General features: G+C 41.5%; 1 protein-coding gene across 5 annotated transcripts in view; it reads right to left on the bottom strand.

Annotated features, from left to right (window-relative positions):
- Positions 1–23,493, bottom strand: part of mast3b (microtubule associated serine/threonine kinase 3b) — a 35,908-nt gene that overhangs the window by 6,690 nt on the left and 5,725 nt on the right. For 2 of the 5 annotated variants that reach the window (XM_035908244.2, XM_035908246.2), the window contains exons 1-17: positions 20,889–21,388; positions 16,642–16,730; positions 13,773–13,845; positions 11,551–11,571; positions 11,138–11,216; positions 8,650–8,807; positions 7,243–7,318; positions 6,758–6,967; positions 3,466–3,567; positions 3,131–3,263; positions 2,792–2,871; positions 2,071–2,168; positions 1,583–1,791; positions 1,235–1,373; positions 886–1,018; positions 615–780; positions 159–260 (exon numbers count right to left, since the gene is read on the bottom strand). In XM_035908244.2, coding sequence (XP_035764137.2) covers positions 159–260; positions 615–780; positions 886–1,018; positions 1,235–1,373; positions 1,583–1,791; positions 2,071–2,168; positions 2,792–2,871; positions 3,131–3,263; positions 3,466–3,567; positions 6,758–6,967; positions 7,243–7,318; positions 8,650–8,807; positions 11,138–11,216; positions 11,551–11,571; positions 13,773–13,845; positions 16,642–16,730; positions 20,889–20,974 — 1,954 coding nt within the window. In that variant the 5' untranslated portion in view covers positions 20,975–21,388. Of the gene's footprint in view, positions 1–158; positions 261–614; positions 781–885; positions 1,019–1,234; positions 1,374–1,582; positions 1,792–2,070; positions 2,169–2,791; positions 2,872–3,130; positions 3,264–3,465; positions 3,568–6,757; positions 6,968–7,242; positions 7,319–8,649; positions 8,808–11,137; positions 11,217–11,550; positions 11,572–13,772; positions 13,846–16,641; positions 16,731–20,888; positions 21,389–23,493 lie in introns of those variants that run through there. The other 3 variants (XM_006792018.3, XM_006792019.3, XM_035908243.2) reach the window with 2 other exon arrangements.

Below are 23,493 nucleotides of genomic sequence, written 5' to 3'. Positions count from 1 at the left end.
GGTGAAACTTCTCTTGCAAACATGTTTACTTCATTCTTAGTTTCACTTTTTGTGAGGTCTTATTAAAATGCAATGTCCCCCTTGCTATAAACCTTGTTTTTCTGATTTAGCTGTACAGACTTGTATAAAAGATCCCTGCTGTAATTTATCAGCATTACCTGTTCCCAGCCGGTCCAAAGGGTTCTGCCTCAGCAGGCGGGTGATCAAATCCTGTGCATCAACAGGTAAGGCATCCTCTCCTTCAGGCCAAATGATTTCATCTGACAATCAGAGAAGATAATAAATAAAAGTACAAAATTAAATATAAATTAAAACCAAATTTACAGTCTTACAAAGACATTAAACAGCAAGTCAGAATGTTTGTGTTTGCCAAAGCATAAGCTTGCCCAGGAGTGATGTGGTTAAGATTCTGAGAGTGAAACAAAGTTGTAGACTTCTGTTATAGCCTACGTCACTGCTTGTTTTCATATGATGTGTTTTCAATTCAAATAAAAGGAAAAAGAAACTAGTTTAACATAAAGATTTGATCTCAGTAGCTATTCTATGCTGTGATTCTATTTTTTAGACCTGATGCTCGATTTTTAAGTAGAGAATTCATTCATTTCAAGACTTACCACTGACAACTTGTCCAAAAAGCTCTTCGGGAGTGTCTCCAAAAAACGGGACGCAGCCAACCAGAAATTCATAAAGGATGATCCCCATCGCCCACCAGTCCACTGGCTTCCCATAGCCCTGTCTGAGGATCACCTCTGGGGCAATGTACTCTGGAGTCCCACACACCTGAGGAAGTAAACCAGCAAACATCGGTTTGGATCAAGTGCCTCTACAATCACTACTGTCCCAAAGTGACAGGTGATTTATCTCTTACACCTGAAGTTGTCTCACCTGCTTGTCAACAAACTCTCTTGTGTCTTTCTCTATGTGACCTTCATACAGGTTGGTCGTCATGTTCATCAGGCCGATTTTAGAGAGACCAAAGTCAGTCAGCTTGATGTGGCCCATAGATGTAATCAACAAACTGTTGGGGGAAAGAAGACGTCACATTTTACAATTTGTCAAGAAAATGAGGATAAGGGCTGAATTACAGAAAAATCAAGACTCTACATGTGCCCGCTCACAGACCCAACTATGTCAGTTTCATTATCTAACAATTGTGAATGTAACGGATCCTAATGAAAGCAAGAAAAGCAAGACGGAAGAACTGGAGTGAAGGTGATGTTGGAGATGTCCTTACTTGTCAGGTTTAAGATCCCGATGCACGATGCCGTAGTTGTGAAGGTACTCCAGAGCCAGGACCGTCTCGGCAAAATACATCCTGGACATTTCCACAGGCAGTGGGCCCATGTTTTTCAGCAGGTTGGCACAATCTCCACCTTAAAAGAACAGAACACCTTAAAAAAACAACCAAAATCACAGTAACAGCAGTGATCCTAACACACCAACTGTCCAAGGCAGTAATGCACAGACTCTTATTCTCAGACTCTCTGCATTGGCACTCACTGAAACCGGGTCTTGTTTAAGCTAAGCTAAAATGTTAGAGACATAAAACTGTAACAGCCTCCGCAGCCTCTCCCTTCTTTACCTTCTACATACTCCATGACCATGCAGAGGTGACGTCGTGTCTCAAACGAGCAGAACATGGAGACGACGAAGGGGTTCTCAGCAAAAGTTAGGATGTCCCGCTCCACAAACGCCTGCTGGATCTGGTTCCTCAGCACCAGGTTCTGACGGTTTATCTTTTTCATGGCAAAGCGCTGACGGGTCTCCTTGTGGCGAACCAGATACACCGCCCTGGCAAAAACCAAACAAACCTCATAAGCTCGATTACCTGGAAACGGGTAAAAGGCACAGTCACAGTGGAAACGTGCACAAAAAAGGTTGAAATTGAGGCAAACTGTATCAGAATAACAACAATAAAAACTACTTCCAACTAAATGTATTTTCCGCTTCCTGACACCATTTAATCTTTCATCTTAGCTTTGTGACACTTTGCAAATAAACAAACATCTTCAGCGCTGCTATTTCTAAGATGAAGCAGTGAAATGCAGTTAAACAGACTTGTGCTCTTACCCATAAGCTCCGTTACTTATGAGTTTGATGGTCTCAAAATCGCTTTCAAGAGGTTTCCTTCGAGTTGGAGTCAGCGTCTGTGGGCTCTTACTCTGTGGCTGTTTATGCCCATGTGAAAAATTAAATAAGCAGACAGAAGCAATGCTGTGATTAATGCTGATTGCAGATTAAAAGCCAACTACTACTCCAAATACTAATTACACCTGCAATCTACTTAACCAAAATAACATTGATTTTAAATATTTTTGGCATCCTTTCACAATAAAAAGAGTCACCGTTTCCTGATCCTCTTTAAACACATTTAGCACAGCACAGAGGGCAGATCTGAAGAAGCGTGTGCACTTTGGTAAATGGACTGATTCTACTTTACCTGAGCACTCAACATTAAATCATCTCCTCTCCCAGTATAAACACACTAAAATATAAATAACGGCTCCTAATAAATGTACAGCAGGGAACAGCGGCAGTGTGAACTCTTCCCTGCCACACACTGTCCAATATTGTACATTTATTAAGATCCATTATTTGTATTTTAGCATATTTCAATACTTGGTTTTTGTATTTATTCTAGTTATTTATACTGTTTTAGCTATTGTTTAGTAGCACGCTGCATATACTGATACCTAACCTGCTGTGTTTCATTTCTAACATGTCAAATGGTTGAATAAAGCTCAGCCTGAGTCTGTAATATTATTTGAACTTATTGAATTAGTCAGTTCACCTCCACAGTAGCATCTGTTTCCAATGACACTGACGCTGAGGGCGAGGGACTGGCATCATACTGTTCAAGCTGTACCATGTCTAGAAATAAAAGAAGAAGAGGCTTTAATTTGGGTTTCCAACATTTCTGCACCGATCACTTAAAAATGTAGTCTGCTCTTCATCTAAGTCAGGACTGTGTATTTGTTGCAGTATCATAAAGCATAATAATAATAATAATAATCACCTACTCGGGGCAGCATGTTACTTAACCCATGTCTGAAACAGGCTTTAAAAAAAAAAATCACATAAGAGCCACATCACCGGGGCGAGGCTTTGCTTGATAACTGATTAAATTTACCTTCTAACGGGTCGCGTGTGAGGCCCAGCTGGCTGATGATGTACCGCGGGATGTCCGTCTTGATTCCCTGGCCGACTTTGGCGTGGCCTTCTGCCGCTTCAAGTAGGTGGTAAAACTCTTCTGGATCAAACTCCTGTCACCAGCATCCAACAGCAGTGTAATTAATGCAGAGTGTCGGGAAACTGAAAGGCATCCCAGATGCCATTTGATTTACTACTATAAAACCTAAACAAAGCTATGCTTTGTTGCCTACTCAGATCAGATTTGTGTTAATAAATGGCTGATTGTTGGAGTTGAGAAACTTGGTATTCGATTGACAAATTTAGGTAGCTTACCAGACATTCGAGGAGCCGAGCCGGTCGAGAGATTATGATGAGGATCTTTCTGACTAGCTGGGTGATGACGGTAACCTCTTCACTTTCAGAGCGCTCGTAGGCCTGGAAAACACAAGGAGCCATCAGGAGACTCAACTCAACTCCACAGATTTCCAGTTTCAGAGAGGGACTGCAGACGGTTTGGGTCTGAGCGGCAAAAATATGGCTTACATTTACGATAAAGTTTGACCAGTTATTTGTGTGAACATGAGGGGAAAATGTTAAAATCGCTGAACGAGTGTCTACATTTTAGTCACAACTTGAGCCATGTGCTTTTAATCCACCGTGGAGGTGCACAAAAGCAAAAACTGTGTCAGTGTCATTTAATATCGAGAAACTGCATGTGCCAAAAGGATCATCAGGGATTATATGTCTAAGGGAACCCTAACTGATCCAACAGGCAAGAACAGTTTATCACTATTAGGACCATTTCATCCACCTCTGAAAAAAAAGATAAATAAAAAAAGAAATACAAGAGCACTGCTTTATGGGGAAACAGTGAAATAAAAATAAATAAAAAATTCTAAGGAAGTTGATAGGGCTTTAACAAAAACATGAAAACGGACGCCGCCTGATAGAATCAGGAGAATCAAAAATGACGTCGCTTCAAACGAAGAGCAATTATCAGAATAATCTGCGGTGGGTGGGCGGAGTCTTCGTGAGTCATTTTCGGTTTCTTCTATAATAACAGAGAAACACCCTGTTCTGGTGACGATACAGCAGCACAGCCCACTATGTATTTGTGATCCAGTCATATGAGAGCTAACTGAAGCTTCCTGCACGACAAGATCATTACTAATCTTAGCCACCTGTCAAATATGAGGATACAGACTCAAGAAAGCGGCCCTAAAGGAAATGTTGCTACTACACCCGTCTACCAGCATTTCTGAAACATGAGATACTCTTTCGCAATCTGCCAGGCTTCCAGTGGCTGTGATCGTCATCTCTGCCTACACTTAAGTTTGTGTGGATTATATTTTAACCTTCTGGTGGTGAGAGTAGTAATGTGTAAGTTAAGAAAGACAGCAGTTACTCAAACCTTACGGTCACAGGCTTTCTCCTGCCTGCTCTAAACTCTTGTTAAAGCTTTTCTGTTGTACGTAACTGTGATACAGGCCATGTCTGACCCTGAAATCACTGCCTAGTGCTATCCATATTTACAGTGAGTACTGCTATACCCTACAAAGTGCAGTATTCCCCACAGTTCCACGTGATCAACACTGACGAACAAAAGAACAGATCGATGAGAAGACAAAGAAAAGTGGATTTTAAGACAAATGTACACAAAAATATTTAGCCAATAAACAGTCATTATTTTTGCTACTTAACAGCTGAGCTGAAAGAGGAGGCTCTGACACAGAATCAGAGGATCAACAGTTAGCCCAAAACAGGCCTAAATGGGGGTAAATGGTAAAAGTTTTACGTATTTCCCGGAATGAAGAGGAATATCTTCATCAGATAATTAATGATGCTATCGAAAAGTGTTTTTGTTACTGTGCCCTATGACCTCCTTCTATGCCGGACAGAAATCCTACTGTCTAGCACCTGGTCAGCCCTCTCAGGATCCTTTAACTGTTCCCAGAATCAGATGTAAATGTGCTGAAGGTGCTTTCAGCTACTGTGGTCCTGTTCTTTGGAACAAGCTGCCTGCTGACCTGAGCTCAATTACAACTGTGTACAAATTCAAAAACAGACTTAAAACCTTTTCATTCACCCAGCCTTACAGGTGTTGTTGATTTGTTTGTTTTTATTTTGTTTTCACTGCCTTAAGGTATCATTTTTATGTTTTTGTCTTCTTCTTGAATTTACATTACATCAAATGTAATCAATAAAATTGCTACTGCTACAACACGTTTTTTTTTTTCCCAAACTGGAAAGCTCTCCGGGTGGTTCAAAAAGGTTGTCCAGGAAATCGCTTCCTTACTGCAGGAACTTCAAACACCCACTGTCTCAGAAAAGCCACCAAAATTTTGCATGACTCATCACACACAAATTATAATTAGTGTAAAAGTGCTCCCATCAGGCAAGATAATAAAATCAAGGACAAATAGACTAGAAAAACATTTTGTATCCCACAGCCATTAAAGCATTAAATGCAATTTAAGCATAGTTTGTAATTGTTATGATGGGACCAGTGCACAATCACAAACCTGAAGAAGTCCAGATATGGGAAATAGAGAGCAGTGAATCATTATTAATAAGTGTTACTAAAACAGGCTATAGTCTTTATGTTTATGTTTATATCCTTGCTCTCATTCCCCTTTATTGTATCTGTAACATGCAACTTCTGTCGGTGCTGTGCTACTGGAAACTGACACACCCGAGGGATTAATAAAGTTTCATCTAATCTATCTCTAACCTCTAATCTAGTCCAGAGCACTGTTCAGGCGTTTCTTTCACAAAGCTACTTTTTGTGCATTGCTTCCTGTAATGTACAAGATTTTTATAACAAATTAATAAAAAATGTGTCACTTTTCAGGCAACACCGCAGCCGTGTATCCACGTGGAGGGCTGGAGCCTGCGCAGCTGTCACAGGGTGAGACGCAGGACACCCCCTGGACATGTCCCCAGTCTGTCACAGGGCTCCCTGCATATACTGCATGACAAAGACCCAGAGAAAACTTTCTGGGAAAAACTGTTGCCCTTTTTAACAAAGTGGCCTTGGCACACAAATCAAGTCGTGCGTGTTTGTGTATATATATGACATTTGCTCCACTGTGCGGGAACAGACTTATCAGTTCAGCTGGAAGTACAGAGAGTTAGCTGTGCCTGCTGTCTGAAAGCACGCAGAGAAACACGGGAAGAGGTTGCTATAGAAACTAACACAACATGCATAAGACCTGTGACAAAAGTGCCTCTCAGCATCACTGAAAATTTCCACTAAGAGATCTATTGTGTGTGCCGTTGGCTATCAGTGGAGAGGCATGGCTGATTGCACATTTCACCGGGGCTCGATCAATCCTCTTTCATAACATCGTCACACCCGAATTAAAGAGTTCAGCATCAGTTCATCAGCTACTGCTTAAAACCAGAGAGAGCATTTGGCCTGCACCGCTTCTCTCATCAGTCCTGCAAAACCTCCAGTGTAACTGGAAAGCATTCACAGGTCTTTACTTCTTCCACATTTTGTCATGTGACAACTTTGTTCCAAAAATGGATTCAATTAATTAATGACAAAATACTGGTGGTGGCCAGTTACCCCTGAGCTTCCTAGAAGATACACCTCAGCAGTGTCAGATCGAGGAATTCTCACCTCGTGTAGCAGCTTGTCTAGCTTCTCCTGCAGCTCAACAAAGTAACGAGAGGTAACCAGGCCATTCTGGGACTTATCCAGACAGTCTCTGACCAGCTCTACCAACTGGTGCTGGATGAAGCCCAACACCCCGTCAGCCAGCCGGAGGGAGCTGTCTGGAGAGTAATGTGTGACAATCTCCAACAAGCGCTCCTCCATCTGGGCTGTGGCCTGCAGGGAGCACACAAACACAGAGTTAGAACAATTAAACGAGCACTGATAATCATTTTTTAACCCCTCTCTACAGCAAATTAAAAATAATTTCTCCAAATGTTGAAAAGTGGGCTTTAAAAGCTTGTTTAAAAGCATTTCTCCTCATTGAAACAAAACCAAAACCCAAAAAGGCTTCAGGACGCTCCACACAACGACAGGAGAAATGCAAAGTGTGTTTCTGGTTTGAATATGTCTTCGTTGAGAATGCAAAGTTACAGATATCCTGTACGTACCTTTGGAAAACGTTCTCTGTAAACATGGTTCATCATGACTATCTCATTATCGAAGGAAACACTTGATCGGCCCGGGCTACGAAAAAGCAAAACACAACAAATTAGTATATTGCAACTGATCAACACGGAGACATTTATTATTATTATTATTACTACTACTACACAGTTCATTGCATTTCTCTTCTAAGCTATTAAATGGCGATGAAGAGTGGTTATGTCATCGAGGCCATCGCAGTTCCCTCGAAATGGCCAGCAGTCAGTTTAGTTCAATCCAACCAACACACACACGTCGGCTCTTAACTAATAGCCTGAGTGTGACTGAATGAGGGTTTTGAGGTCAGCATCAACGATACTTTTGATGTCAGCCTGCGAGACAACATTCAGGTTTGGTGGCTCTTAAGCTGCTTAAGCTCCAATCAAGGTGGATTTCACTGTCAGGTTTTGATGTTTCACTTTAAGATGCTTCCGTACCGGCAGCAGCAGAGGTTTCTTCTAGCCAAAACTGTGTGAATCATCGACATCAAATAATTAGTCACTTGCTGCAGCACCACTCCAGCATTGAGGCCAAAGGGAAGGTGTATTTTTACAGAGAAATCTTGCTTGATGAAGCTTCAAACAGAACAGATGGAGGGAAAACCTATCACTTGCAAACAGACTCCCAGAGTCTTTTTTTTTTCTAGTCATAAAAGAAGCCTCTGTTTTACTGGATGGCTTCTGCCCAACACACACTGCTGCAAAGCTCGCTGCAGTTCGCCGCATCAGACACCCACCACCCTCGACTACAGTTCAGCAGCTATGAGACGATGATCCCCGAGGCGCTCTGTTAGCTAGCACGCCCACGCGCGGCACACCATGGTGCCAGAACACAGAGCACTCAGGCACTGCACAAACAGCACGGAGCAGAGCCAACAGACAAAAGTTGTCAAAAAACGCACAGCTCTGCAGTCAGATCTCCACCTGCCTGCCGGCCAACGGGCATGTGCGATCAATCGGAGGCAGCTGAGGTGCCAAAACTGGCGCTTCACGGCGTCTTCAAATCTGACAGTCTATAAATGATACAACGGCGCTCGTGTTCTGTAGTCGCTGTCCAAAGTTAATCTGAAATGTAGGTAGTTAATCCGTTCGGACGGATTACTGCATTTAATCTGTGTGAAACATTACATGTTTTTAATTTGATGGTAGAACAAGAAACAATCTGAACAAAACAGACAGAAGGCTGTGAGAGGTTCTCCCATCTCCGTGTGGATCCTTCCTTCGGTGTCAGAAGGTCGTCTTAAAATAGGGATCCTGTCCTTACTTTACACTTTATGTTTTCAGTAACTGAATAAATAACTAAAAATGGTTACCCTAAACAAAGTTTAATTGCACGTTTTTTTTAGTTTGTTCAGTTCTGTGTCAATTATCCACCTGAGGCTCCGAGACCGCGGTCGTACCACCGGCGAGGGCCGTCCGTCCTCGTCTGTTATGCTGTCTGTGCTGCGGAAGTGCTTGAAGATGAAGTGAGGCTCGTCTTGTGTCGGCTGGTAGGGAAGCTGGTGGAGACGCTCCTGGGACGAGGAGGAGGACTGCGCACACAGAAAGAAATTAATCAAATGTCTTGAAGGGTGTTCAATCATCAAGGTAAACAAACCCCAGAAAGTTGATTCTGTTCATCTGCATGTTGCGGTTTCAGTGGGAGAAACGTTTTATCACTCATCCAAGTGACTTGCAGCTGACTGCAGGTTTCCCCAACCTCATAAACACTACGTAGTGACCGAAACTGGCACCATTGACTAACAATGGGTCGTGAGGTCAGTTTCATCATCATTAATATGCAAATTGTCATGAGCGGAAGTTTCTCCCGCTAAAAACTCTGCGTCCAGATGAAAAGAATCAAGTTTCTTGGAATCCATCAAATAAGAAAAATACATCTATTTTCACATTTAAACATACTGAGCTTCTTTTGAGGCTGATTTAACCAAAACAACAAGCAGTGTCTCTTCAGCCCTTCTGAGCTACTTGTTTTGACATGTGAATAAATGTTAAAGTATCCAAATCTTTACTTCCGACCCATCATCTTGTGCAGTGCTTCTAAAGAGTGGGAAAATATTTAAATGAACTCAAAAATGACTTAAGACTGAAAATCCCTGAGAAAGGATCTTCACCTCAACACTACAAAAGCCCAACAGCTTCCCAAACTGACAAAGATTTGCTGCTGTGTTCACGATTAGTAAGAGCAAGCTAAGCCAGCTTTACATGTTGCTATACGCAGCATCGGCCCTGTAACCACTGCGGGCTGCTTTCGCAAAAGAAGAAAAACAACTAATGTTGCAATTTGTCGGTCCTGCTTATCAGGTGGCATCACTCAACAAGGTAGGCTGTTAAGACTGAAGATCACAAACGGGTTCAGGCAAGTCGGGCAAAGCAAAGGACAACAGCAAACTGAAATTGGTTCTGCATTGTGAGCCTGACTTAAAGGATCATAGAAGGGGAAAAAATTAAATTAAAGCTAAGCTCGTCTTACAAGGCAAGCACAGGCCTACGCATGTGCTGCGTTTTGGCTTTTGCGTTTTCAAACCCTGCTCTCCCATGAGAAGGTGCTCTTTTCCTTTGCAGTACTGTGATTTTCTGCTTGGACAATCTTTATTCTTTGTATTTTACTGGCTCTACAACAAACTGACGACCTGTCCGAGGTGTACCCTGCCTCTTGCACTATGATAGCTAAAATAGGCTCCAGGCCACCTGCAACCCTGAACTGGATACTGATGGATGGATGGATGGATGCACTACTTCAGTGAGAGTAACTAAATCTGGAAAGATCTGTGATATGCTATGAAACGTAAGGGTCTAGTTTCTTTTCAGACCAGCTGAAAAACAACACACTGAAAGGTTATAATTGTTTAAAAGACATAACGAATGAACTCAGTGATGTAAAATAATTCCACATAGCATCTTTCAGATCAGAATATTCCACTTATGCATTCCCATAAAATAGATCAGGCACCTGTGAAGATTTGCCCTAAATCCAAATTCACATTGTATATGAATTTAGGTGACCAAAAAAACAAAAGCCTACAGAGGCATTATTATTTGTAGTTATCTTCCATGTCTACCGAGGCAGAGAGTGACATCTTTTCAAGCTAAATAGGGGATGGTGTCTGTTGCCGGCAATCTGTTTCATTTTGCGCTCCATGTGTCGTGAACAGAACGGGGCCAGAGGGACAGCATCTGCGAAGTCTCTTTCTAAAGCCTCAGTATAAAGAGGGCAGCGGGGGCCACTGAAGAGCCCCTTTGTCCCCACTAACCTCTGGGGCTATGCCCGGGTCGGCCCAATAAACCTCCTTATTAGAGCTTCACACAGCAGACTTTATAAGACTTGGCAGACTGCCGCCATTACGAACTGTTCATCTGACTGCCGTCTGGTGACATCATCCAGTAAATACAATTACGGCTTTATTCTGCAATAAGACAATTCGCAGTCTTTTAAAAACATCTGGTTGAATCACTGTGACATCCTGTTGCTCAGAAATGCTGTTTAAAGCTACCAAACACTAATGTCTCAGTGTACTGTTAATGTGATGTTATGATGTTTTGTGTTTTTAATAAAGGCGGTCAAAAAAAATAAAAAGTTCCTGAAATTATTGAAATTTCCTTCCCCTCATCTCCTCATTAATATGCATCCACACAGACTGTGTGTGTGTGTTACTTCTTACACCGAGTTCCACAGACTTGGAGAATGACTCACTGAAGCAGACGATGGAGGAAAACAATTAGCGGTTTGTCATCATCAGTCTTGGCATTCACTGTCCCTTATTGCATAAACCAATGTGCTATTTGGGCTGAGTGAGGTGTTAGAATCGCCTGGCTGCCATGTTGTGACCGGGGGACGATGGCGCCATTTTTCCGGGTGTCTTACCGAGACGGTGGAGCTCGGCGGATTGGTTCCATAGCCAGACGAAGGGAGAGACGCCAGGGACCATCGTCGGCCCTCGGCTCTGAGGGAAGCAGACATGCACGTTACATAAGCCTCAGCGGCATAGGCATTAGTTAGCATTTCATAGCATTTCATATGTGAAACCTGTTACATAACAGACAACGGAGGTGTCCTGTGACTACATGAGCATGAAATTTATGTCTTTTTCCCCCCACATATATATATCTAAAAATATAAAAGGCCCATTTCTCCCTCCCTCATTTTCTCTCATCACTTGATTTCAATAATCAAGCAATAAGAATGTATGAAGGACGAATATTTTTTGTGTAAAACAAACAACAGAAAAGACAAGTTTAGACGAAAAGACAGGGTGCAAGAATTGGAAAAGAAGCTACCTGTCCGCGCGAGCCAAGTGGCTGCGATCACGACAGCAACAGAAAGAAGGACAGGAAAAAAAAACAAGAAAGAGAAAAGCAGAGAAGTGAGTTTCAGTGAGTTTTAAGAGTCTTGCACAAATGAACCTGTGACCTCTGGCATTCAGCTGAGGGATTAGTACTGACAATGTTGCCTTCCTTGCCACTTTTCATTTGTCCAGATACAAAGAGTGGAGAGCAAACTAAATTAATTTGAGGATGTGTGTTACATAACAGGAAGAGCCCTTCACTTCAAAGCTGGAAAGAACGAACCTGCAGATTGGACTGTACAGCTGCAAAAAAAAAAGGGTGGCGGTGGGAGTATGTTTATGTTATTTGGCATTTGCACGCAGAGAAATGATGCAAGGACTGCACTAAACTTTCACACAGATTGTATGGAGAATTAAGTGCAGCTGCATTGGCTGAGTGGCAAACTTCAAGAGCAGGGCTTTTCCTGCTTAGGCAGAGAGTTTTAGCCTGAGCCAAAGGAAAATCACCAGCATCAACACGCTTTAGTTCATCAAATCACACAAAAATACTGCAAAGGCGTCTGTAGTATAAAGTAGCAGAAACTCGTTGCCTTTTTCCCCCCTTAAGAGAAAAGCATAGAACCCTGACAAATAGTGTTAAATAGATCGGGACAGATTTAGTAAATTAATAAAAAGCTTTGACTGCCACAAAAACAACAACAGCAGACGGATTATACTCATGACATCTCTTCTTCCATTAAAAGGGTCTCATTAAACGGTGACAACAGGACAACCAGAGCTTCACGCAGTAACAAACAGAGTTCTCTTCATGGCTGTGAGTGTATTTTATTGCAGCACAGTGACGGTTAGGAGTAGATATATGACACAAGATGAGATAATAAGAAAAGGATTGCACAACAATTTATTTCTGTCGTCGGCATGAATTTAGAGTCAAGTCTAAGTTCAGCATATCAAGATAAGTTGAGGGCCATTCCTGTGTATATGAAATTAAAAGAAAAAAAAAAAGACATTAACTGACCTTTAATTTGACTGGCTTAGGAGGAAATCTAAATATTTAATGAATAAATATTTACCTAGTGCCTGTTATTTTGTTGGTAAGCTATGATGTGTTCTCAGAGCAGTCCTCAGCACCTGAACCTGCTTATAAGTTTTTAATGATTGTTCTCGGGTGTCTTTAAGGTACTGCCTCACTTGTCGGCTACGCACGCCTGGAGCGAGACAAGCATGTTGCCATGGGAACCGGGCTGAATGATGCGTGAGTAAGGGGGGGTACCCTCCATCTGACTTCACTCATCCTGCCGAGGAGTCTGCAGCGTTAAGGATGGTGGGGAGCGCTCCCGGCTGAGTCAGCCTCAGTCACCTTTCTGCTGTTTCCCTCTCACTGCTTTTATGAAGACCGTCTGCCTCTGCTCCAGGATACTAATTTCTCAGGAAACCCTTTTTTTTTTTTTAAAGTCATTTTTTTAAGTGTGTACTTATCTGATTTGGATTCACAGTAATAAATCACAAAGACGTAAGGCTAAACAATGGCCCAAGTGATTCAGAGATCAAAAAACAACTACCTAACTCAATTCAGTTTTATTTATATAGTACCAATTCAAATCAACAGCTGCTTTAGAGGACATATCGTCAGGGGAGACAATGTAAAGACCCTCAAATATTAGTAAGAAACACCAACAACTACACGACCCCCTACGTGTAGTGGGAAAGAAAAGCTTTCTTTCAACAAGAAGAAACCTTTGACAGGTGGTTTCTTCTTCTTAAAAGGGGAAAACCAGACTAAAGTTGACTTGACTGATGTGCTAGCACCATTAGCTTTGACCACTGTTGACCCTTGACATCATCCTCTACCAGCACAATCCCAACAACCTTCACTGTAAGAGTTGCCAGTTCGAGGAACTTCAAAAATACATCATAAAGCGATTTTAATTATATCTTTAAAAATACTCACTTGTTGTTGTGCTGATTTTACTTTGTATACAAGTGTAATATGATGGATTTTATGGTTCAGACTTTTAATCGAATGACACATAAGCTTTTTACTTTTAAGTTTCATTGCGGTATTTATGCCACATTCAACATGTGGCTTTTTCTTAACAGCAGTGATGCTGATTAATGTCCATCATCCAACAGAATACAAGCATGATTAAAAACAGCAATAAGGTAAACACTAAACTCCAGGGGAACAATTTTTAAGAAGCATTGCCGACATACCTTCGGGCAAATGGAAAGTTGAGGAAGGCACTGGTCGACACATTGCGTGGACTGTCTAAAGGACTGCTGGCGGCTGAAAGACATAAAAACATAAATAAATAAAAGTTAGCACTGTAATAACATACGAGAAAATGGAACGGAAAACAGATAACATCACGTCTGTGCAGTAACCTATCATCAGTGCAAAGCTAGCACGAATGGTCCAACATATCATTTTGATGTTGCTACTAACGCTCTCAATTCATGGAGAAGCTTCATCCTGCTTGGCTTTGTTTGAGTCTGCAGATTTGGGTACACTAGAGACCATAGTGTGTTTACATGCGAGTGTTGAGTGCCCAATTAGAGTGCGACTGCACTCCATTATTAGCTCATCCTTAGCGTGATTGAGTTCAAAAGGAAGCACAGCTACATACAGCTGTTATGAGGATATGAACGTTATTTTTTCCTGCTGCTTCATTGCATTCGAGGCTTAAGAGCATCTGCCACTGATTTCGAAAGCAGGAAGGCAACATCAAGCATCTCAGTATCTCCTGTCCCTTAACTATGTTACAATTTCATGGAAATTGCTATTTTATGGCCTTCAAACTGAGTTATCTTTGGTATTTTTCATAAATTCATCTAAAGAAATTAGAACATATTGTGTTTGTTACAAGGCAGCTCGTAACAAAGTGTTAAAGATACAACTTAAAACTAGTTCTTCACTAAGTTCTGTTATTTGTAGACTCAACAGTGATTCTTCTTCTTTCTTTTTTTTCTTTTTTTTAGAAGACAAGACGAGAATTCAACCCTGGCAAACAGCAGCCCCCATCTGTCTATCTGTGATGTTAGGCTGAAAATAATTAAGGTGGGAAGCAATACAGATGCCAGCTGGGTGAACAAATGCTGTTCTGCAGTACTTGATGTAGAAAATTAACGGTTGTAGTCAGTATTTTTCAGACTTGTAGACTAGTCGAATAGTCTGAAATACAAACAAATAAGTGGTCGGCAGTCTTTCACGACAGAAACACGCCGATATGGAATATATCAAAGAAAAATACAAGGTCATTTTAAATTTGAGCAGCAACACATCACCAAAAGTTTGGAGGGGGCCATATTTACCACTTTTGGTTGCTTTTCATTTGTGTAGGAAAGCTTAGGGACCTTTAGGGAGTTTTGTTTGTTATTTTTGGCACTGCTCACTGCTGAAGCAAATAAATGGCTGCTTAGCACTCTAAAAGATACTACTGTTTGTGTTCTTTCTTGGGTGGTGCGTGAGTGGGGCCAATTTCTTGTTGCGTTCAATACACGCCTAGACTAAGAACGTAACAGTAGCATCTGCTCTTCTTTTAACAACAGTGTGAAACCGTCTGGGAACTGAGGACACCAGCTGTTGGACTTTTGGGAGAGCAAAGTTTTCCAGTTCTTGTCTGATACAGGATTATGTTTGCTCAACACTCTTGACTCTTGTTCAGTGTATTTTTCATGTCATGATGCACAAAATATTTTCCAGTGATGAAAGGTCTGGACTGCAGGCCGGTCAGTCCAGCACCCAGCTCTTGTACTATGAAAAGCAAGTGATTGTAGGAGAAAGATGTACTCTGGATGAAAGCAAATGCTGATTTAAAACTTGTTAATACTTTTTAAGACTGATGGTGCCTTTCCAGATGTGCAAGTTCCATGGATTTCTAAAATAATTTCAAATTATGATTTATCTGATCACAAAACAGCTTTCCCCTTTGGCCCAAACCATTTTAAATGAGCTTTGTCCCAAAGAAGACAGCGTTGTTTCTCAATCGTGTTCATATATGGCTTTGCCCATGTAGTGATTTCCATGACAGAATCATGCCTGTTTTTAAAGCAGTGCTGGCTCAGGGCCAGAAGATCGCAGGAATCTAATATTGATTTTTTTACCTTTGCCTTACACACAGAAATTTCTCCAGATTCTTTGACTCTTTTGACGATATTATGTACTGTAGATCAGCGGTACCCAACCCCCAGGCCTCGGACTGGTACCGGTCCGTGAGTCGTTTGGTACCGGGCCACGAGAGTTGAGGCTCAGGTGTGAAATGTATAGTTTTCAGGGTTTTTATCGGTTTTCTAGCGTTATTTAGTTATCGTTTTTATGTTTACTCGGTTTTTCTTGGTCTTTTCACGTGCGTTATGAATAAATTTTCTTTTTTTGGTACCGGTACTTGTTTTATTTTGCTGTATTTATCCGCGACATCTTAAAGGCCGGTCCATGAAAATATTGTCGGGCATAAACCGGTCCGTGGCGCAAAAAAGGTTGGAGACCGCTGCTGTAGATGATGATATATTTGAAAGTCTATGTAATTTTAGGTTGAGGAACATTATTAAGAAATTCTTTCACAATTTCTAGATGCGGTTTTTGCCAAATGATGAACCTCTGCCCATCTTTGTTTCAGGGAAACTTTAAGATGCTCTTTTTATACCCAATCGTGTTACTTGCCAATGACCCTAATTAGTTACGAGATGTTCCTCCAGCTTCTTCATATTAGTACCACTTACTTTTCCAGCCTTATGTTGCTGCTGTCCCAGCTCTTTTAAAATACGTCACTGCCATCAAATTCAAAATAAGCTCTCATTTTTTGCCATGAAACAGTAAAATGTCTCACTCTAAAAATCTGACATTTTCTATGTTCTACTGTGTTTTTGAGATATGCAGATCATTGCATTATGAATTTATGTACATTTTACGCAGCACTTTTTTGGGACTGGGGTCGTACAACTCTGAACATCCTTCTTCTCAACGCTGGTAAGGTGAGATGGAAGCAAGCAAAGCAAACGCTTCTATAGCAACAGTTCATTCTTTCATCGCTTTGACTGGCCGGTGCAGTGCCGAGATTTTGGAAAACACTGAAACAGGTCTTACCAGTTTGGAGTGAAAGTGGGGAGAGCGGCCGGGAAAGCGTAGGCGACGGTGTCCCGACACCGAGGCTCTTCCTGTTGCTGCTGCGACAGCTGGAGCACAAACAGCAAAAAGAGAAACCTCAACAGCCTGTCACAGTCAAAACATATCACTTATCTGCATCTGCCATCACAATTTATATACAAGTGGTTCTGTAGTAGTTTGAATACTAAGTGACTGCTGTATTCTGCAGATGAAAATAACCTAACATTGGCCTCAGTAGGGTAATCTGTGCCCTGCAGGTGTGGTAGCATGCTGACAAATTAGTTGCTGTGTTACGTTCATGATCAGTGAATAACAAAGCTTTATTTCTTCTCATTATGTCCTCAACAAGGTCCCTTTAAAACCTGCAACATTCTCACTTTTAAAATAATGACAGCAGCTCCACACCTTAACACAGAGCACTGTATGAAACACACTGATAATACCAGCAGCTCTTTTAACTGACGGGAAGAACGATATGGCAATGCCAGAAAATAATAACCTGTTGGTTTCCTTCAAAGTGAGCGTAATCGCTGCTGCCCTGACTTCTTCCACCTATAATTACAGGTCTGAGTCATCTGAGTCTTCCAGTGTTTCGGATTGGCTTTAAGTATGTGTGTTGAGCAGCAGCTTGTCGACACAAAAGGCTCATGACAGTGTAACTCTGAGGAGATTAAGCAGACACTTGACCTCTATCGTAGCAGACCGTTATCTTCCAAGCTGTGACGGTTGAAAAAACACAGAGTAACACCAAAACATGTCTGTTTTGTGTGCACACTGGAAGGAGAAATGGGGGTAAATGGTGCTGTGGAGATAGGACATGGATGTCCAGTGCGCAATCCTCATATAACTACGTATTATTAAACAAAACAAACATAGCAATATTCCTGAAAAACACGTCAAAATTTGTTGTCGGTGTTTACCATCTTTAGGATGTCCTGACATTATTAATTTCATTTCAGTATTTTTTTACTGTTTCTTTCAATCGCCTGTTTGTTTTAAAGGCAGGAATTTCCATCGTTAATTAGCAAAAAGACCTTTTTCAGACATTGCTGCAAATCTACTGCAGGGTGCCAGCCTATCACAGGGCTAACTCAGAGCGACATTCACGCTCACCATCACACCCACGCCTAATTTAGGATCATCAGCTGACCTAACATGCGTGGCTTGTGACTGTGGTGGGAAGCCTGAGTAAAACCATGTGGACATGGCACCAACATGCAAACTCCACACAGAAAGACCTGCACTTTAGGTCATCTGAAGATCATTTATTCTCTGGACCCATATATCTTCAGCCTGAGGCTTAATTTTTTACTGGTTTAAACACAACCAATAAACAACACTGTGTTTGGCGATTATTGACCAAATGGGTCTGAAAATGATCTACTGTACTGTCTTTTGTGCAAGGTTAGAAGGGTGTTTAGCATTCTGTTTAGTCATATGTTGCATCTGTTCGTTTTATTAGTATTTCTCAAGATCATATGAGAGAAAGAAACTAAAGAAAGTAGATCCCTTTTTAAACAATAAGTTTCCAATATTTAAATGCTAATACTAGTAGCAATGCTGTCAGGCGAGTAAATAATAAACAGAATACCAATGTATCACCACAATTCACAGGTTACTGCACAGAAAATAACAAATGTGACCTTGATCTATACCACAGTTTGAGAGAAGACCCGTTTGATGATCAATTGTGACCAATGCTGTAGGAGAACTAGCAAGTCTTGAAAATTGTAGACGGACGATTGACGCCTTGCAATGAAATTAGCTCAACAGTCCTTCAGCTGAATGACCTATTATCATTTTTTTCTTTCGGCTGCTGTCTTCAGAGGTCACCACAGCGGATCATCTGCCTCCTTCTCACCCTATCCTCAGCATCCTCTTCTGTCGCACCAACCCTCTGCATGTCCTCCATCCCTACATCCATGAGCCTCCTCTGAGGTCTTCCTTTTTTCCTTCTTCCTGGCAGCTCCATCTCCAACATCCTTAGTCAAATAATTCCACTAGCCCTCCTCTGCAGATGTCCAAAACCGTCTCAACCTTGTCTCTCTGTCTGTCAACCTGAACTGTCCCTCTGATACCAATCTTCTCCATCTTTAGCTCTGCTTGTCTTCCTGTCAGTGCCACCATCTTCAAACAGTCCTCAAATGGTAAATGGACTGGTTCCTATATAGTGCTTTTCTACTCTACTGGAGCACTCAAAGCGCTTTATGCAACATGCCTCATTCACCCAATTATGCAACCACTTTTTTCCACACCTAAGTGCTTTCTGTCTAACATTCATACTCTGATGGATGCATTAGAGAGCATCTTTCTGACCTCTACACTTCTTCATCAGCACCCTCAGATCAAACGTGCTCTTTTTCAGCATGAAGCCATAGTGCTGCTTCTCTTCTTATCGACCTTTAACGACTCTTTCACCATATCTTGATAGTATGGCTGATAGTATTACTACAGTCCTGCACATGATTCTAGAAAATCGGTATCAGTACACTTCTTATCAGTTATCCAGGCATCCTCTTGCTCTCCAAGATTGTAATTACCAGCCTGGTTAAAAATGCCACTGCCCTCTCTCCTGGACATCTGCATACCTCTACAGGTATGCCAGCTGGACATGCTTACGTAACCACCTTTTCACTCTTAATCTTCCTTCACCTCTGCCCTCACTTCTCCTCACTAATCTTCTTCACTTCCTTATTCACTTGCTTTCCTCGATCTGTCCTCAATCTCTCAGTTCCTTCATTCATTAGGCCCTTTAAGTACTCCTAACTTCTCTGCACACTCCATTCACTCGTTATTACATTTCCATTCTGGTCCTTTAATCACCCTAACCTGCTGCACATCCTTTCAAGCTCAATATCTCCACCTAGCTCGTGTTAACCTAATACTATTGATGAGCTAATTCTTTCTTGACTTTGTTATTTTTTTCCTCTTTCCTTTTTTAACACTTACCAAAAACACAGCATTCATAGCCCAGTACAGATGAGCGTTAAGAACCACAGCGTTTTTTATGTGTTTTGTTTTTTTTCTCTGCCCACTGGAATTTAACTCAACCAGTGAGATAATTTCCGCCTTCAGAGCACCTCTGCCTTGAGACGCGTTTACGTAACTACAACTGTAATCTGCAGGCAAATGCATGACACACCAGCATGACAGATCAAGAGAGAAAACTCATGAGAGCCACAATCCAAAAAGGATGCCCTTCTGTCACCGGACTCAAGCCTGAAGGGGGGTGTGTGCACGCTGACCGCAGCCGCCGGCCCAGCTTGGTCAACAGATGTCCACCACTGTGTGTGTGCTTCAGAAGGAAAAAGGAGGGAATGCTAAATAATCCCCTAAAAGGAGGAAATTCGACATTTCAAAGTTGCTGGTCCAAGCACTCCGTTCCAAATTTATGATGCAGATAAAATGAAGCAAATACCTTCTGATGTTTTAGAGCCCACAAGATGAATTGAGAAAAGTCACCTGATTAAATAACTTCTGGCTGCACTGATAAAAAAAATCTCAATATCTATGATGTCCAGCTGCACATTTAAAGTATTTGATAGCCAGAGGGGCTTTTTCAGACTGTGCCGGCACGTTCTGGAGAGCATATCACTGACTGACACTAATCACTAGTGATCCTGTGTGACATCCTGCACAAGGAAGTTAACAGGTGCTGACTGCAGACCTTATCTCCAGTCAACCAACAGTAAACACAATACATTACACCTAAATATGACTTCCAGGCAGTCATTATAACCCTAATCCCAAATCCAACGTGCAGCACACCAATCTAAACAGAGATCCGCACATATAATTTTATTATTTAGTCTAGCAACACAGCTTTATGTGCCAGCTGCAAAGAGCATCCACTGACAAACACATGCAGACCTGCTGTCATGCTACATCCAATTTCAACAAAGGAAACTGCACACCGCGCCTATTATTTTAAGCTCCTGCCTCTGAGAATATTGGCTTTATAGCCAGTATTATCTGCAAACAGCTTCAGATACGATGTTTTCTTCATAACCACAAAAACAAAAGAGTAACAGAGAGCAAACACTGGATTAACGTTCAAGCGATCGGGTTGCTGCTCTGAAGCAGCAGCTAGCTCGTGTTGTTAAACGTAAACGGAGACGTTTGAGTGAGTTAGGGAAGACTAATGTAATCGTATGTGGTAGCTTTTAAAGACTAAATAGCTATGTGGGCTAGTTTCAGCCTCTGGTATGTCAACTTCTGATAAGTACCTCTTCGAGCGCTTCAGTAGCGACACCGAAACAAAAGGGGACTTGCTCTGGCTCGGCACCGCAGACCAGTGAATCGGATCCGACATGCTGGAGGATTTTCTTGCATAACCCCTCGTTTAAAGTTTATGCTGGTTTCAAAAAACATAAGCTCGACTTGATGTGAAATCCGCTCCCCCTCCAGCTGCTTCTGCTGCTGCTAATACTGCTTCTCTCCCCACCATCGTCTCTGCTTCTTCTTCTTCGTCTTCTTCTTCTTTTCGGCGGTTCCGTTTGTATTCAAGCCGGAGTCAGACCGCCTCGTGCAGTTCCAACATCTCCGGAGCAGCCGTTACATCCTCCGGTCTGACGGAAAGCGCTACACCCGGGACATCACGTCCTTCGCGGCTTGTCGGTTAAACGATACCGCTGAAAACAGCCTCTCAGCCCGCGGTACTTTGTCCACACCGTGTCCGCTCGCTGCGTGTCTCTGCGCTTGAGGAAGCTGGAGACAAGTGCTGCGTTCAAGCGCCGCTCGTTACGTTCGCTACGCAGTGCCGCAAAAGTCTGCTCAAGTTTTAGGGCTTTTTAACTGACCTGTGTTTTTGTCGCTTCTCTTATGTTAGCTAATTCTTACAAAACAGTTTAAAATGGACAGTGGCAATCCCCTAAAAGCCTGACAAACAGTTCTGAGTCCAGTTATATTCCCATTTGCAATGGTTTAAAAATGTATGTATACTGTATTCATATTAATTTTTGTGTGCAGCACAAGATTTAACAGCTCTTTTCCATATCTCCACTCTGTTCTCATCCAGTGCTTTAAAACCTGAACATTATGGCCAACAGCTGGATCTTCTAGTTTTAGTGCAGCTAGCCAAACAAAGAAGAGACAATTGCTGCTAAAGATACAGTTAAAGTGGACAGTATAGCCTTGATTACTTAACATGAAACTCATTGTTGGAGCCAAAGACCACACAACACACTGATTTTTAGTTTTAGTGTCTTTATTTCCCCCTGAGTTATTGGTTCTGTTAATAATTAGCTAACATAAATAAATGTAAATCTATTGGCTTATGTCCCGGCACAACAGAGCTGTCTTTCAGTTTCAGTGCTTTCACGTGTATTGGACAATAGACAACTAGAATAGAAGCAGCTTTGCCTAAACTTGGGATCTGTTAATGTCCTAATTATTCTAATTCTGTACCAATAATAACACCTCTCTTTAGCCAGGACATGCACAAAAAGATAACATAAAAGATAACATTGATGGCAATATTTTAGTGTGCACTGGATCTGGCTAAGTTCCCAGAGTGGAAACAAAGGTATTGGTTTCAGTTATGGTCAGAAACCCAGCCCCGATTTGGTGGTCCCAGTGCTGACTACAAATGAGACTTGCTGGCCTAAAAGTAATATTATTTGTAAGACTGAAAGTGTGAGTCGTGTAAAGATACCAAATAAATACAACATTCCTGTAGCAGATTAATAAAATAAAGTTTTCAGTCATGCTGTTTTCTGTATGATTAATGACCCTGGGATTTTGAAACAGAGGTGGGGGAGAAGTGTTGGTTTGCCATAACTGCAGCTAAAGACTCTAACAGACGGTGCTGCAGCTCAGATTACAAAAGCAGAGCAAAGAAAAAAAACTGACACCACTGAAGACTGGGTGTACAAATCCAAACCACGCTGACTCCTACCACGCAAATGTGCTAGAAACCTGCTAAAAGCTGTTTTTCTCTACTTTCTTTCTTGACTATTTATAACCTACATTAGCCTGAGACAGCCACTCTTTTCATATAGGCTTCAGATAGGTCAAAACTTAGCTTGAATTCTTTTAGTATGTATGGTTATACCTCTCTGTGTAGAAGGGTATAATCATATAATTGCAAAATTAACATAATATTGAAAAAATAGTCGCGTAAACCTGTGTGTAAACGAGACAGGACAATATGCAGATATCAACAATCCCCCTTTTAAAATCATTAAATCATAATAATTAGCAATGAACTGGAAAATGAATCTATTTTTTTTTGTTCTCCTGTTTAAAAGAGTTTATTTTTTCTGTATTTCTTTAATAACCTGGTGTACTGCCATGTAAACAATAACAACAGTGCAAGATCATTGTTACTTTTTTAAGTTCCATAGAAAATATTGTCCAAATAGACCAAGAATAATTAAAAAGTGTAATATATAGAGAGAGCAGCCTTTATATGTTTTATGATTAGTTGTGCTGCAAACCTGCAAACTATCCTTTTATGATGTAATACGAGTAAACTTACAGATGCCGCTTGCATTCATACCTTGGGGATAATTTCCTACAAAACGTGAAAGCAGCATAAGATGTTGCTGGGGTATACCATTAGGAGCCTTGTAGAGGGACGTTCCAGATAAACTTATTGAATAGTGGTACATTCCACTGCACAAACTACATCCAGTACTTATGCACTTACTCTTGGCTTAGTACGCGCACGCATGCACGCGCGCACACACACACGCACACACAGATAGATAGATAGATCTGCAACTTTTTGTTTCTCTAATTATACTGCAGCACATCTATTTAAAGTCATCATTAGAAGTCTGCATGTACAACAGTTATTTCCCGAGTGTTTTTGTAGTTAGTTATTTTTTA

The sequence above is a fragment of the Neolamprologus brichardi genome, chromosome 15 (assembly GCF_056152115.1).
Source record: "Neolamprologus brichardi isolate AB-2024 chromosome 15, ASM5615211v1, whole genome shotgun sequence".
In the NCBI taxonomy this organism is placed as follows: Eukaryota; Metazoa; Chordata; class Actinopteri; order Cichliformes; family Cichlidae; genus Neolamprologus; species Neolamprologus brichardi.
This window is presented reverse-complemented; position numbering and strand designations above follow the sequence as displayed.